This window comes from Dendrobates tinctorius, unplaced genomic scaffold (assembly GCF_039654945.1).
Source record: "Dendrobates tinctorius isolate UK_male_01 unplaced genomic scaffold, ASM3965494v1 ptg000136l, whole genome shotgun sequence".
In the NCBI taxonomy this organism is placed as follows: Eukaryota; Metazoa; Chordata; class Amphibia; order Anura; family Dendrobatidae; genus Dendrobates; species Dendrobates tinctorius.
This window is the reverse complement of record NW_027361804.1, coordinates 7,691,407-7,708,193: the sequence shown is the minus strand read 5'-3', so window position 1 is coordinate 7,708,193 and position 16,787 is coordinate 7,691,407. Positions and strand designations below refer to the sequence as shown.

Sequence of the window (16,787 nt, the reverse complement as noted above, 5' to 3'; positions counted from 1 at the left end):
CAGGGAGCTCCCCCTAGTGGTGGCTGCAGGCAGAATCTTATCATGTATCTGTATACAGGGAGCTCCCCCTAGTGGTGGCTGCAGACAGGATCTTATGTATCTCTATCCCGGGAGCTCCCCCTAGTGGTGGCTGCAGACAGGATCTTATCATGTGTCTCTGTATACAGAGAGCTTCCCCTAGTGGTGGCTGCAGTCAGGATCTTTTGTATCTCTGTTTACAGGGAGCTCCCCCTAGTGGTGACTGCAGACAGGATCTTATCATGTATCTGTATACAGGGAGCTCCCCCTAGTGGTGGCTGCAGACAGGATCTTATGTATCTCTATCCCGGGAGCTCCCCCTAGTGGTGGCTGCAGACAGGATCTTATCATGTGTCTCTGTATACAGAGAGCTTCCCCTAGTGGTGGCTGCAGTCAGGATCTTTTGTATCTCTGTTTACAGGGAGCTCCCCCTAGTGGTGACTGCAGACAGGATCTTATCGTGTATCTGTATACAGCGAGCTCCCCCTAGTGGAGGCTGCAGACAGGTTCTCATCGTGCATCTCTGTATGCCGGGAGCTCCCCCTAGTGGTGGCTGCAGACAGGTTCTCATCTTGTATCTCTTGGCTGCAGGAATACAGACTCATGTAAATATATATGGGGAGGATTTGGAGCTTTGTATTAGTAAAGCAGTCGCTCTTCCAGGTTTGGGGCCTTTCGGCCCACATGGCAGCATGTCGTGACCCCATTGTTCATTGTTGTGTCCGGTTACATTCTTGCTCGGTTTTTCTCTATTGTCTCATGCCGCCATTACAGGAGCACAAATCACTGCTGTACATTATTATTAAAGGGACCTTTTTAGTAAATTTTACTTTTAGGTGGTCTTTGCTCTAGGACCCCCCTTGATGCTGCTCATTTTTAATGCCAATTGTAATTCTTGCTTTCTCCTTTAGGGGCAGTGTAAGGAAAATGAACACTTGTAACCATCTATCCATAGATTACAGTCGGTCACTGATCAGGTTACAGAACTGTACAGAAAACCACTTTAATTTGAATATTACCGGAATTCAAATTTTACTTTTAAAGGGCCATACACCCAAAATGTCAGTTTTAGTGCCCTCTAGTGGCTGAATATGGTACTGTGCTGCCCCAGCCACAGGGCTGGATACTGGGGGAAATGTAATAATAAGTAGACGGAAGACAGAGATCAAAGTCTTTCCTGTATTGATGAAGAATAAAAAATACATTGTACACGGAAAGGAGGAAGCGAAAAGGGGGATAGTGCAAATAGAGGGGTAAGAAGCAGATATAGGCGCAGTGTGACGATTGCAGGACGACACCCCGACGCGCGCTTCCACTGTCCTTAGTGTTGCATCTAATACTGTGAACAATTGTAATAGTCGGACTACAACTCCCAGCTGGAACTTTCATTTACTGTCCTTACTGTAAACCCCGAAACATCACTTACCCAGTACATATCACCCACCCCTTTAAAACACCTCCCACCTATGGATACATGGCAGCCTCCCGCTGACGGCAGAAGTCTGTGCACCAGTCACGAGGATGCCGGGATGGAGGAGACGGTCCACCGCGCTCGGTCACACAATGGCTTCCCCTTTCCGGTAAAGCACGGCATCTAGTAGGCAAATCTGCGGTCCTGGGGGTAGCTCAGCTTGTCCAGGCTGGGGTTGATGGCGTACTGGATCATGGGGGGCGGTCCGCACATCAGGATCAGCACGTCGTCCCCGGGCGGGGGCATGAAGGAGCGGATCATGTCCTCATTGACGAAGCCCTGGCTGTAATCCCAACCTGGAGGGACGAGATCATGAGAATGGAGGACGGCGCCCCCTGGTGGCCACATGGGGGATCACAGCTTGTGAAAAAAAAAGTCAGAAAACTAGAAATCCAGTCACAGCCAGATCTCTGCTTTCTGCCAGTGAATGAGGATGTGGAGCCTTGTCTGACCCCATCCATGAGAGGTCATCTAAGCCTGACACATTGTACCAAACCCTCAGCTGTGTAACATCAGCGCCCGCTCCAGAGGGCACAAACCCTCAGCCGTGTGACCCCGACAGCTCCCTCCCTGACAGACAGCAGAGATCCCGTATATGGGGGGGGACACAAATAAATTGTATGAGGCCCCAGGCTCCGGCTGCTGAAGACTACAACTCCCAGCATGCCCTGACAACCAGCATCTGGGGGGAGCATGCTGGGAGATGTAGTGCTGCAGTATCCGCAGCACGGGGTGATGGAGGCTCTTACTCTCGGGCGCCCGGTCCAGCGTGTACCACAGCTTGAATCTGCCGGGATGGACGGTCCGGATCTCCTCCAGCTCGTCCCGCAGCAGGATGTCCTTCTCCGCCTGCAAGAAGCCAGAAACGTGACCGACTCCAGTCACAGCCGGAGCTGCAGCTCAGCGCGGTGAGGAGCTCTGGATGGGACTGGAGGATAATACATGCAAGGCCGCCATCGTAAGGCTAGACGGGGGGGGCGCGGAGCGAGACAGACAGAGGGGGGGGCGCGGAGCGAGACAGACAGAGGGGGGGGGCGCGGAGCGAGACAGACAGAGGGGGGGGGCGCGGAGCGAGACAGACAGAGGGGGGGGCGCGGAGCGAGACAGACAGAGGGGGGGGCGCGGAGCGAGACAGACAGAGGGGGGGGCGCGCAGAGCGAGACAGACAGGGGGGGGCGCGCAGAGCGAGACAGACAGGGGGGGGCGCGCAGAGCGAGACAGACAGGGGGGGGCGCGCAGAGCGAGACAGACAGAGGGGGGGGCGCGCAGAGCGAGACAGACAGAGGGGGGGGCGCGCAGAGCGAGACAGACAGAGGGGGGGGGCGCGCAGAGCGAGACAGACAGAGGGGGGGGCGCGCAGAGCGAGACAGACAGAGGGGGGGGCGCGCAGAGCGAGACAGACAGAGGGGGGGGCGCGCAGAGCGAGACAGACAGAGGGGGGGGCGCGCAGAGCGAGACAGACAGAGGGGGGGGCGCGCAGAGCGAGACAGACAGAGGGGGGGGCGCGCAGAGCGAGACAGACAGAGGGGGGGGCGCGCAGAGCGAGACAGACAGAGGGGGGGGCGCGCAGAGCGAGACAGACAGAGGGGGGGGCGCGCAGAGCGAGACAGACAGAGGGGGGGGCGCGCAGAGCGAGACAGACAGAGGGGGGCGCAGAGCGAGACAGACAGAGGGGGGCGCAGAGCGAGACAGACAGAGGGGGGGGCGCAGAGAGAGACAGACAGAGGGGCGCAGAGAGAGACAGACAGAGGGGGGGGGCAGAGACAGACAGAGGAGGGGGGGCAGAGACAGACAGAGGAGGGGGGCAGAGAGAGACAGAGGAGGGGGGCAGAGAGAGACAGACAGAGGAGGGGGGGGCAGAGAGAGACAGACAGAGGAGGGGGGGGCAGAGAGAGACAGACAGAGGAGGGGGGGGCAGAGAGAGACAGACAGAGGAGGGGGGGCGCAGAGCGAGAGACAGAGGGGGGGCGCAGAGCGAGACAGACAGAGGGGGGGGGCGCAGAGCGAGACAGACAGAGGGGGGGGGCGCAGAGCGAGACAGACAGAGGGGGGGGCGCAGAGCGAGACAGACAGAGGGGGGGGCGCAGAGCGAGACAGACAGAGGGGGGGGCGCAGAGCGAGACAGACAGAGGGGGGGGCGCAGAGCGAGACAGACAGAGGGGGGGGCGCAGAGCGAGACAGACAGAGGCGGCTGCATTGGGACATCCCACCTGCCAACACCAGAACCCCTCCTATTAGACACAGCACCATCCCCCCCACAGAGCACAGCAGCCCCCGCCCTCATGGCTGCCGGTCACACAGACCTGATTAGCAAACAGCAGGTAGCAGACGGTGCAGTCATCTTTGTCCTTCATGACGGCACGGATGAGCTGCAGCATGGGGGTGATCCCTGCAGAGGAGAGAAGACGCTGATCATCATCCACTATCCGCGCTCCCAGGGGGACTGTCAGTAAGTGTCTCCTAAAGTGGGGGCGGGGCACAGACTGACAGCCAATCACCATCCAGCACACAGATCTGCACAAGCCACGCCCCCTAGGTCTAGTCTAAGAGGACGGATGCAGAGGTTACATGATGGGAGTTGTAGTCCCGGCCCCTTTATACCTGTGCCCCCGGCGATCATTCCCAGCTGCTGCACCTTCTTGGTGACCGGCGCAGTTTTCTTGTCAGGACGGATCTGGAACGTTCCTTAAAGTAGCAAAGAGAAATTGTAATGTGATCGTCCCATTGTGTGCGTCCCCTCTCCCGCCGCCGGGACATTACCCCTCCCGCTGTAGGTCAGCAGCCCGCTGGGCCCCCTGAAGTCGATGGTCTCCCCGATCCTCAGAGCTTCTAGATACTGAGACATTTTGCCACCTTCAGGAAATTTGGGGTGTATGCCTTTAAAATAAATCTGGAAAGGGAAAAAAAAAAAAAAAGATTAATGAGGCAGAGGCCAAACCCCCCGACATTCCTCCCCCTACAGAACAGGCCCTCCCACAGCCCCACCCCAACAGGTCACCCCCTCGACATCCCCCCGCCAGGCCCCTGCACCTTCACCACCAGGTCCACGTAGCCCTTGTCATCGTCGCTGGACACCGGAGTGTAGGGCCGGACCACCAGGTTCCCGTCCACCCGCGCCGACAGGTAGATGTGCTGCCCTGGAAGAAACAACAGATGTCGCCAAACCGACCGATTAACCCCCGAGTGTCCGAGACGTCGCCTCATCCTTACCGATGGGGAGACCCAGGACGTGTTCAGGAGACGGCAGTGCAAAGCGGAAGCGGCGGGTGTCATGGCTGATGACCTAGGAGCAGAAATCAAGATGGAGCCAATTCTTGTCCCGTTCACCCTGATCATGTGACCGGCGGCATCGGGAACTCACCTCCTTATCGATGAGCCGCAGCGGGTACTTCACATCCGCGCTCTCCAAGGTGATGGCCGGAGGCGGCTTCCCGAAAAGTCTTCTGAAGATCGCAAAGACGATGTAGAAAGGATAGCTAACGATCCGACCCAACTGCAAGAGAGCGGCAGCGTTAACCGAGCGACAGCCAGAACCAGCAAAACAGGGATTTTTGTGAAACTCACCGTAAAATCCTTTTCTCCGAGACGCTCATTGGGGGACACAGGTACTGTGGGGGTATGCTACTGCCGCCAGGAGGCTGACACCAAGTGGATGAAAAAAAGGCTAGCTCCTCCTCCGCAGTATACACCCTCGCCTCAAATGCAGGCGGAATCAGTTCGGTGCAAAAGCAGTAGGAGATCTACAAGACAAAATCAGCCTCAATGTAGGTAACAACATATTTAGAAAACCCACCTGGTATCATAAATACCTATTAATAAGCAAAAAGGAGCCAATTGGCTAACAGGGTGGGTGCTGTGTCCCCCAATGAGCGTCTCGGAGAAAAGAATTTTACGGTGAGTTTATCACAAAAATCCCTGTTTCTCCTTTGCCTCATTGGGAGAGACAGCTTCTGTGGGACGTCCCAAAGCAGTCCCTGGGTGGGAGTTGATTCACCGGTCCAAGCTATACGCCCCTACTGTATAAGGGTGCGCCACTGCCTGGAGATTCCTTTTACCCAGGCTGCATGTGCTGAAGCCAGCGCATGGACATTTGTAATGTTTGGACAGTGTGTGCAGCTGAACCAGGCTGCCGCCTTGCCTACCTGCTCCGCCGATGCCTGGTGCCGAAGAGCCCGCGAGGCGCACACTGTTCGAGTTGAGTGCGCTCTGATCTCTGCTGGCACAGCTGCGCCTACAGTGCAGTAGGATTCCTGAATCATCAGGCGAATCCACCTGGCTATGGTCGCTCTTGAGGCAGCAAGTCCCTTCCTGCGGCCCTCAGGGAGCACGAAACGCATGTCTGTCTGACGAAAGGATGCTGTCCGTGACACGTACCTCCTGGGAGCTCTTCCCAGGTCTAACGTATGAAGAGCCCCTTCCACCCGATGCACTGGTGCCGTGAAAAAAAGAAAAAAAATGCGGATCCTTCACCACAAAAAACGTTACATGGTCCGTCCAGGCATCTCGGCGGACGCAAAAAAATTGACGGATCGGCAAAAAACGGATCCAACGGATGGCCATCCGTCAAGATCCACCGGTAATGCAAGTCAATGGGGAAAAAAAACGGATCCGCCAAAAAAAAAAAAAAAAAAAAAAAAAATGGCGGATCCGTTTTTTTGCAAAAACGGCGGATTTTGACTGATGGTCAAAAACGGAAGTGTGAAACAGGCCTAAGGGAACTTGGAGCAAACCCCGAGTCCATGCCGGACTGGGAAAAAAGAAAGACGCCAAAATGTTGTGAATTGAGAGTCCCAAAGGAGAACAACTGTGGTCCTAACACCATGAAGAGACAATCCTCCAGGTGTGGTGGAAAATATGTACTGAGGCGGGCTTCTGGGCACTAACCATTGTAGTAACCACATTGCGTCCGAACCCAGCCTGGGCCAGAAACCAAGATTCAATGGCTAAGCCATCAAACATAGGGCCCCTGGATTCAGGTGGTAGCTCGGGACCTGAGAAGGTAGCTCTGGGCGCCCTGGCAATCACCAGGGTATGTCAGCGAGTAGCTGCACCAGGTCTGCGTACTACGCCTGCCGAGGCCAATCTGGGGCCAGAAGCATCACTGGAACCTCCTGCCTTGATCCTCTTGATGATCCTTCGGAATAGCGGCAGCGGGGAAAATAGGTATGGGAGGCGGATACTGGTTCCATGGCAGAACCAACGCATTCCCGGCGCTTGCCTGCGGGTCCCGGGACCGAGGCGACCAACGTGACCACCCTGGTGCCTACCCCGGAAGCCATCCGTTCCACGTCTGGCGATCCCCAACATCGGCATACTTGCCGGAAAAGACCTCGGGGAGTAGTGACCATTCCCTGGACACAAGACTGCCGGCTGAGGAAGCCTGCCACCCAGCTCTCTGTGGACGGCCGATCACCAAGTGATTCCTCTCAGCCCAGTGAGGGATGTGCCTCACTTCGTACATGGCTGCTCTGCTGCGGGTGCTTCCCTGGTGATTTATGTTAGCCACTGCCGTGGCGCTGTCCGCTGAATCCGGACGGGGCGGCCTGCTAGAGGATGCTGAAAAAAAAAATAAAAATTGCGGAGCCAGCCGGGCTGCTTGACAAGTTGATTGAGATGCGTGCCGCCTGCGGCGACCACCGTCCCTCACGATGGTGAAAAAGACTGCTCCGTAGCCGAGGAAACTGGCGTTGGTTGTGACCACCAACCCTTGGTCCGGGGAAAACAGTTTCCCCTGAAGACAGGAGGAACTGACTGTCCTCCATCCAAGTGCCTGTCTGACCTGCCTGGGCAACCGGCACTGGAGGTCGAGTGAGAACGAGTTCTTGTCCCATGATGACAAGAGGGCGTGCTGCAGGGGGTGAGGATGGAGTTGGACAAATAGGGTTGCTCCCATTGCTGCCACCCTCTTCTTTACGACCCTCATGCAAAGACGAAAGGTATGAGGGACTGGCTGGCGAAGTATCTGGACTCCTTGCCGAATAGCTAGGGCCTCGTCTTGAGGAAGGATCACCAACCCTCGGGAGGTGCTGAAGATCATCGTTAAAAGGGAACTCCTTCGAACTGAGACCGGGGATGATCTCTCCAGGTTGACCAACCACCTTAAGCAGGCAAGAGTATCTGGCGTGATGTTGATGTTCTCCTCACATGCTCGATATGAGGGGCCCTTGATCAAAAAGTCGTCTGAACAAGGCAAGACGACTATGCCCTAAGAGTGCAGGATGGCTATGACGACCGCCCTGACCCCTGTGGACACTCCGGGGGCGGTAGCTAGCCCGAAGGGAAGAGCTGCGAACTGAAAGTATAGGCTGCTGATAGCAAAGCGCAAAACTTTCTGATGTGGAGAGACAATGGGGACATACAGGTATGCTCCTCCATGTTCTATAGCCGCTATGACCAAGAGAAAAAACTCCATCCGGGTACTGATCCTGACAAATCCATCCCGAAGTTTAAGGACCAGAATCGGCCTGACATCCCTGTCCCTTTGGGAACTGTGAACAGGTCGGAATAAAAACCCTGACCTCTTTCGCCTTCCGGCCCGGGGATGACAGCGCCGTGTTTCCGGAGCAACCCGATGGGTGCTGTTCGACAAAGTCTAAACTTGTACCCCGAGGAGACCAGCTCCCATACCCATGTGTCGTACACGAAGGAGAGCTAGACATGGTGAGGCCAGAGTAGGCGACCGCCTACTCTGTTGATGTCACCCGGGACTTGCCTTGCACTATTAGGCCGAAGATCCTCGGGATCTAGGTCCCCTTGATCTGGGGTTGTTGGTATCGCATTCTCCCCAATGGGTTGGCTCCATATGAGATTTGATGAGTCCTAGTTGGGGCAACCTGCAACTGGAGCAGGTTGCTGAAGCTCCCCTGGGGTTGCGAAAGGACCGAAAACCGTGTCTGAATCAGGTGACGAAAAAAGCTGCTTAACCCCTTATTTGAGGGAGAAAACTTTCAGCCCCCTGTGGGGTCAGAAATAAGCTGGTCCAGCCTTTCACCAAACAGGCGAATGTAGCCACTCTCAGCCTAGAATGGCCGATGGTACCCCTCTGACAAGGGCAAGGAGTTAGGGACTTCTTAGAGAATAAATCTGCACGTCAAGTCCTCCTGATTAACAATATCTGCTATCTCCGCAGGCAGGTCCATACCCTGCAAGGCTCTGTATAATGATTCAGACCCAGAGCCCATGGCCTTAACTCCCAAGTTGCCACGAATGAGGGAGAAAGTGCTGAACCAGATGCCTCAAATACTGAGCGTGCCAGGCCCACTATGAGACAGTCGGTGGGATCCTTAATAACGGAACCGTTAGGTATGGACAACAGGGCTTTAGCGACCAAGCGCGACACGGGTGGATCTACCGCAAGGGATTCCACCCACCTCAAACGTCAAGTGCTTTCTCTATGTCGTCACTCTGGGAGAGGCTGCTCGACCCACCTAAATGGCACCCTGTGCCCTGAGGCCCAGGTGGACTTATTTGTTAATCCCCAGGGTCTGGTTGGCTGCCTCGATAAGGCTGTTCATTGCTTCCTGTTAACTCAGAGTAACCAAGTCAAAGGGCTCGTCCGAGTCATAATCCGAATTCTCGTTATTGACTACTGGCGAGCGAGAGGCAGAGTTCACGGATGCCGAGGCACCAGACGGACCGGGAGATGCTGTGTGAGTTTGATTCCCCCGCGTCTGCCTAGTGAGAGAGCGGCCCCTGCAGGCCTGAGGCTCCTGTGAGGTGGAGGACCCCTCTAGGACAGGCGAGCCACTATCCCTGCCCCTACCTGGGGCTTAAAGGGACTCGATTGCTCTCGTAATGCCGTAGACTGCGACAGAGGCAGAGCCCATTCAGGGCGGTCGCAAGGGAGGGCTCCTGGGCACTTCGGACCCACAGATTTCACAGATCTTTCCTGTGGGAAGGCGGACCGACAGGAGGTACATGCAGCATGGTGACCCTGCTAGGTGATATGTCTGCAGGGTTCCTCTGCTTAGCCTCTGACAAAAAAAAAAAACAGAGGGTGGCCCTCTCCTTCAGGGGTAGCACTTACCCCAGTCCTGGATCTCCTTTAGGCGTCCAGCCTGCCGAACCACTTCACGCTTTTTCAAAAGGTGTGCCTGGGCGGCCCTGCCGGAAGAGAGGGCGCCGCTGGTGGCTCCATAGGCCGAGCTTCTGCTCGAGGCCCAACACCGGCTGAAGCCAGGGGACTAAATTTTTCGGCATCCGCCCGAGACTCCGGGGGCGGGTCCGCCGGAAGTACGCGTGTCACGGGGGCAGGACTTCCGCCCGCGGCCTAGTACCGGCAGAAGCCGGGGACTAAATTTACGAACACGGGAACGGGAGCACCAAGAAACCGAGGCCTGGTAAGGATATGCACTGCCGAGCGCTACCGCTGTGGGGGCGTATGCTGGCGCCCGACTGCTACTGCCGCCCCAGGGAATGTCGACTCTGGGGGTTTCAGGAGCCCTCCTCCTTCAGCGCCTCACCCCTGGAGCTCCAGCTGATCCTCAGGTTAGGGGGGGGGGGGTCTGAATCCAAATCAAGGACGGTGCAGGCACCCTAGCTCCATCTTTCCCTCCAAGGGATGAGGAGAGGGACCGACCGCCGCCTTGCAGCACCGCAGTCTAGCCTTGGTGGAGCAGTGGGGGCCGCACGGACGATTCTTAGGCCTCTGTACAGCCCAGGGTTTCAATACCTTAGGGTGGTCAGGGCGAGTCCGGCATCATGTCCCGGGAAAGGATACGAGGAGGTGACACTCGCACGTGCTCGCCCGTTGTTGGTTTGGGGAAATCGGACCCTTTCAATAGGATCCGGTGCCCCCGTCTCATCTTCATGGAAAATAGAAAAAAAACAAAAAAAAACGACAAGTCTGGAAAAAGACCAGACGTGTGTGCCTCCTAGGACACTAAGTAAGAACGGATTCCGCCTGGGCGAGGGTGTATACTGCAGAGGAGGAGCTAACCATTTTTTCATCCACTTAGTGTCAGCCTCCTGGCGGCAGTAGCATACACCCACAGTACCTGTGTCCCCCAATGAGGCGAAGGAGAAAATGCAAGAGACATCACACATCCTGTATTATACTCCAGAGCTGCACTCACTATTCTGCTGGTGCAGTCACTGTGTACATACATTACTCATCCGGAGTTACATCCTGTATTATACCCCAGAGCTGCACTCACTATTCTGCTGGTGCAGTCACTGTGTACATACATTACTCATCCGGAGTTACATCCTGTATTATACCCCAGAGCTGCACTCACTATTCTGCTGGTGCAGTCACTGTGTACATACATTACTGATCCTGAGTTACCTCCTGTGTTACACTCCAGAGCTGCACTCACTATTCTGCTGGTGCAGTCACTGTGTACATACATTACATTACTCATCCGGAGTTACCTCCTGTATTATACTCCAGAGCTGCACTCACTATTCTGCTGGTGCAGTCACTGTGTACATACATTACTGATCCTGAGTTACCTCCTGTGTTACACTCCAGAGCTGCACTCACTATTCTGCTGGTGCAGTCACTGTGTACATACATTACATTACTGATCCTGAGTTACATCCTGTATTATACTCCAGAGCTGCACTCACTATTCTGCTGGTGCAGTCACTGTGTACATACATTACTGATCCTGAGTTACCTCCTGTATTATACTCCAGAGCTGCACTCACTATTCTGCTGGTGCAGTCACTGTGTACATACATTACTGATCCTGAGTTACCTCCTGTGTTACACTCCAGAGCTGCACTCACTATTCTGCTGGTGCAGTCACTGTGTACATACATTACTGATCCTGAGTTACCTCCTGTATTATACTCCAGAGCTGCACTCACTATTCTGCTGGTGCAGTCACTGTGTACATACATTACATTACTCATCCGGAGTTACATCCTGTATTATACTCCAGAGCTGCACTCACTATTCTGCTGGTGCAGTCACTGTGTACATACATTACTGATCCTGAGTTACATCCTGTATTATACCCCAGAGCTGCACTCACTATTCTGCTAGTGCAGTCACTGTGTACATACATTACATTACTGATCCTGAGTTACATCCTGTATTATACTCCAGAGCTGCACTCACTATTCTGCAGTGGATATACACTGCTCAAAAAAATAAAGGGAACACGTAAACAACAGAATATAACTCCAAGTAAATGAAACTTCTGTGAAATCAAACTGTCCACTTAGGAAGCAACACTGACTGACAATCAATTTCACATGCTGTTGTGCAAATGGAATAAACAGATGGAAATTATTGGCAATTATCAAGACCCCCTCAATAAAGGAGTGATTCTGCAGGTGGGGACCACAGACCACATCTCAGTACCAGTGCTTTCTGGCTGATGTTTTGGTCACTTTTGAATGTTGGTTGTGCTTTCATACTCGTGGTAGCATGAGACGGACTCTACAACCCACACAAGTGGCTCAGGTAGTGCAGCTCATCCAGGATGGCACATCAATGCGAGCTGTGGCAAGAAGGTTTGCTGCGTCTGTCAACATAGTGTCCAGAGGCTGGAGGTGCTACCAGGAGACAGGCCAGTACACCAGGAGACGTGGAGGGGGCCGTAGCAGTGCAACAACCCAGCAGCAGGACCGCTACCTCCTCCTTTGTGCAAGTAGGAACAGAAGGAGCACTGCCGGAGCCCTGCAAAATGACCTCCAGCAGGCCACAAATGTGCATGTGTCTGCACAAATGGTTAGAAACCGACTCCATGAGGATGGTCTGAGGGCCCGACGTCCACAGATGGGGGTTGTGCTCACAGCCCAACACCGTGCAGGACGCTTGGCATTTGCCACAGAGCACCAGGATTGGCAAAGTCACCACTGGCGCCCTGTGCTCTTCACAGATGAAAGCAGGCTCACACTGAGCACATGTGACAGACGTGACAGAGTCTGGAGACGCCGTGGAGAGCGATCTGCTGCCTGCAACATCCTTCAGCGTGACTGGTTTGGCAGTGGGTCAGTAATGGGGTGGGGTGGCATTTCTTTGGAGGGCCGCACGGTGTTGGGCTGTGAGCACAACCCCCATCTGTGGAGGTCGGGCCCTCAGACCATCCTCATGGAGTCGGTTTCTAACCGTTTGTGCAGACACATGCACATTTGTGGCCTGCTGGAGGTCATTTTGCAGGGCTCTGGCAGTGCTCCTCCTTGCACAAAGGCTGAGGTAGCGGTCCTGCTGCTGGGTTGTTGCCCTCCTAAGGCCCCCTCCACGTCTCCTGGTGTACTGGCCTGTCTCCTGGTAGCGCCTCCAGCCTCTGGACACTACGCTGACAGACACAGCAAACCTTCTTGCCACAGCTCGCATTGATGTGCCATCCTGGATGAGCTGCACTACCTGAGCCACTTGTGTGGGTTGTACAGTCCGTCTCATGCTACCACGAGTGTGAAAGCACAACCGACATTCAAAAGTGACCAAAACATCAGCCAGAAAGCATTGGTACTGAGATGTGGTCTGTGGTCCCCCCCCCTGCAGAACCACTCCTTTATTGAGGGAGTCTTGATAATTGCCAATAATTTCCATCTGTTGTCTATTCCATCTGCACAACAGCATGTGACATTGATTGTCAGTCAGTGTTGCTTCCTAAATGGACAGTTTGATTTCACAGAAGTTTCATTTACTTGGAGTTATATTCTGTTGTTTACGTGTTCCCTTCATTTTTTTGAGCAGTGTATTTTAGGATCTGTCCGCCCCCGTATTTAGGCTCATACTCCCACTTGTATGACTCAGCACAGCCTTCCTTTCCCCTAATGTTTTACATTCTTCAGTCAGGGCCGTCCCTATGTGGAAACTATGAGCTGTCGCTGACCCTCTGAGCAGGGGGGGGGGGGGTCGGCCTTCTCTGTAATATACAGGAAGGGTCATGATCACACAAGTTTCCTCCAGTTGTTGGATGTTCTCAATACTTTCCTGAACGTCTCGTGGCATTAACTGAAAATAGCTTCAGTAATTACCAACATAGTGAGTAGCCACCACTAGAGGGAGCTAGCTGTAAGTGTGCTTATACTCTTTCTATTGACCACTACAGGAGCTGTATGTAGTGAGCTCCCTCTAGTGTTGGCTGTATAAATCTGTAAGCAGTAAGCTCCCTCTAGTGTTGGCTGTATAAATCTGTAAGCAGTGAGCTCCCTCTAGTGTTGGCCGTATAAATCTATATGTAGTGAGCTCCCTCTAGTGGTGGCTGTATAAATCTGTAGGCAGTGAGCTCCCTCTAGTGTTGGCTGTATAAATCTATATGTAGTGAGCTCCCCCTAGTGTTGGCTGTATAAATCTGTATGTAGTGAGCTCCCTCTAGTGGTGGCTGTATAAATCTGTATGTAGTGAGCTCCCCCTAGTGTTGGCTGTATAAATCTGTATGTAGTGAGCTCCCTCTAGTGGTGGCTGTATAAATCTGTATGTAGTGATCTCCCTATAGTGTTGGCTGTATAAATGGACTTCTATAGCCCCAACCTGGATCTGCCCCATCCACCTTTCCTACAGCCCCTTCCCAACATCCCTACAGTCCCTATCCCTATTCCCTTCTGTACACCTGCTTTGGCAAAACTAATGTGTATTTAGTCCTGCCAATAAAGCTTCTTTGAACCTTGAATCTTTATAAATCTGTATGTAGTGAGCTCCCCCTAGTGGTGGCTGTATAAATCTGTATGCAGTGAGCTCCCTATAGTGTTGGCTGTATAAATCTGTATGTAGTGAGCTCCCTATAGTGTTGGCTGTATAAATCTGTATGTAGTGAGCTCCCCCTAGTGGTGGCTGTATAAATCTGTATGTAGTGAGCTCCCCCTAGTGTTGGCTGTATAAATCTGTATGTAGTGAGCTCCCCATAGTGTTGGCTGTATAAATCTGTATGTAGTGAGCTCCCCATAGTGTTGGCTGTATAAATCTGTATGTAGTGAGCTCCCCCTAGTGGTGGCTGTATAAATCTGTATGTAGTGAGCTCCCCCTGGTGGTGGCTGTATAAATCTGTATGCAGTGAGCTCCCTATAGTGTTGGCTGTATAAATCTGTATGTAGTGAGCTCCCCCTAGTGGTGGCTGTATAAATCTGTATGTAGTGAGCTCCCTATAGTGTTGGCTGTATAAATCTGTATGTAGTGAGCTCCCCCTAGTGTTGGCTGTATAAATCTGTATGTAGTGAGCTCCCCCTAGTGGTGGCTGTATAAATCTGTATGCAGTGAGCTCCCCCTAGTGTTGGCTATATAAATCTGTATGTAGTGAGCTCCCCCTAGTGTTGGCTGTATAAATCTGTATGTAGTGAGCTCCCCATAGTGTTGGCTGTATAAATCTGTATGTAGTGAGCTCCCCATAGTGTTGGCTGTATAAATCTGTATGTAGTGAGCTCCCCATAGTGTTGGCTGTATAAATCTGTATGTAGTGAGCTCCCCATAGTGGTGGCTGTATAAATCTGTATGTAGTGAGCTCCCCCTAGTGGTGGCTGTATAAATCTGTATGTAGTGAGCTCCCCCTAGTGGTGGCTGTATAAATCTGTATGCAGTGAGCTCCCTATAGTGTTGGCTGTATAAATCTGTATGTAGTGAGCTCCCCCTAGTGGTGGCTGTATAAATCTGTATGTAGTGAGCTCCCCCTGGTGGTGGCTGTATAAATCTGTATGTAGTGAGCTCCCCCTAGTGGTGGCTGTATAAATCTGTATGTAGTGAGCTCCCCCTAGTGGTGGCTGTATAAATCTGTATGTAGTGAGCTCCCTATAGTGTTGGCTGTATAAATCTGTATGTAGTGAGCTCCCCCTAGTGTTGGCTGTATAAATCTGTATGTAGTGAGCTCCCCCTAGTGGTGGCTGTATAAATCTGTATGCAGTGAGCTCCCCCTAGTGGTGGCTGTATAAATCTGTATGCAGTGAGCTCCCCCTAGTGGTGGCTGTATAAATCTGTATGTAGTGAGCTCCCCCTAGTGGTGGCTGTATAAATCTGTATGTAGTAAGCTCCCTCTGGTGGTGGCTGTATAAATCTGTATGTAGTGAGCTCCCCCTAGTGGTGGCTGTATAAATCTGTATGCAGTGAGCTCCCTCTAGTGGTGGCTGTATAAATCTGTATGTAGTGAGCTCCCCCTAGTGGTGGCTGTATAAATCTGTATGCAGTGAGCTCCCCCTAGTGGTGGCTGTATAAATCTGTATGTAGTGAGCTCCCCCTAGTGGTGGCTGTATAAATCTGTATGTAGTGAGCTCCCCCTAGTGGTGGCTGTATAAATCTGTATGTAGTGAGCTCCCCCTAGTGGTGGCTGTATAAATCTGTATGTAGTGAGCTCCCCCTAGTGGTGGCTGTATAAATCTGTATGTAGTGAGCTCCCCCTAGTGGTGGCTGTATAAATCTGTATGTAGTGAGCTCCCCCTAGTGGTGGCTGTATAAATCTGTATGTAGTGAGCTCCCCCTAGTGGTGGCTGTATAAATCTGTATGTAGTAAGCTTCCCCTAGTGGTGGCTGTAGATTCTCACACATAGACCCCTCCCCCACTCCTGACATATATAAGTGGCCGTAGCTCCTCCGTTTATTCCCTTCATCAGTGTCGGGAGTTCGGCAGAATTAAGCATTTTGCAAACGTTGCTCTGAAATACCCATTAACCATTACAAGAGAGAAGCCGCAGATTTATAGGGTTAGTCACATGCAAAGCCTCAGGAATGAAGGGGTTAACGTCCGCACTACAACTAGTGGTGGAGAAAGGAGAGGGGGGGAAAGAGAGAGGGGGGGGGGGGGAGGAAAGAGACGGGGGGGGGGGGGGGAAGAGAGACGGGGGGGGGGGGGGGGAAGAGAGACGGGGGGGGGGGAGACGATGCGTAATGTAAGTGCTGCTCCGCCACTAAAGACAGAGGGGCGTGGTCTGGGGCAGGAGAGGTCACCACAGGTCAGGACCGCCCACTTAGCACTCATGGCCTCATTAGCACAGGCCTTACAGAGTCCAATAACGAGGCCTGACCCCGGGGACCACACCCTGACGACCTCCCTCCCTCAGTCTGGGCCGCAGACTGTACGCGCTGGGGCCGGTGGCGCCTCTTTGCCTGTCCCCATACAGGGCCGGCTGCTGCTGCTGCTGCAGAACCTCTTGAGCTCAGACAGCGCAGTTCCCCGGTTCCGGGGGACACACCCATTCAGGCCCGGCGGCGGCCGCCTGCCCCGTGCCCTCCGCGCTGTGTCCTCCCCGCTCACCGTGCTGACGTGCGCCCCCATGTGGCCGGTGACTGCGCGGCGCCGACTCCAGAAAGACACCAAGATCCAACTGAACGTTGTAGAGTAGAGCTCGGCCGAGATGTCAGCCTGGCCCCGCCCACAGAGCAGTGATTGGCTCAGCGCGGTGCCAATCATAATCC

General features: G+C 53.6%; 1 protein-coding gene across 1 annotated transcript; it reads right to left on the bottom strand.

Moving 5' to 3' along the window:
- Positions 1-1,183: 1,183 nt before the first annotated feature.
- Positions 1,184-16,781, bottom strand: CYB5R3 (cytochrome b5 reductase 3). The gene is made up of 9 exons (XM_073544270.1): positions 16,627-16,781; positions 4,851-4,982; positions 4,700-4,772; positions 4,520-4,626; positions 4,250-4,379; positions 4,091-4,174; positions 3,793-3,878; positions 2,239-2,338; positions 1,184-1,785 (listed from the first exon to the last, which is right to left on the bottom strand). The coding sequence occupies exons 1-9, from the start codon at positions 16,645-16,647 to the stop codon at positions 1,613-1,615; spliced, it is 906 nt and encodes a 301-aa protein (XP_073400371.1). The 5' UTR covers positions 16,648-16,781; the 3' UTR covers positions 1,184-1,612.
- Positions 16,782-16,787: the final 6 nt, after the last annotated feature.

Bases quoted from the DNA above. Each gene is read 5' to 3' on its own strand.
- CYB5R3 (XM_073544270.1), bottom strand. From the start codon at position 16,647: ATGGGGGCGCACGTCAGCACG. The intron at 4,175-4,249 runs GTAATGTCCCGG...TGCTACTTTAAG, and splicing joins GCTGACCTACAGCGGGAGGG to GAACGTTCCAGATCCGTCCT. The intron at 2,339-3,792 runs GTCTGTGTGACC...GGCTTCTTGCAG, and splicing joins ACCTGCTGTTTGCTAATCAG to GCGGAGAAGGACATCCTGCT.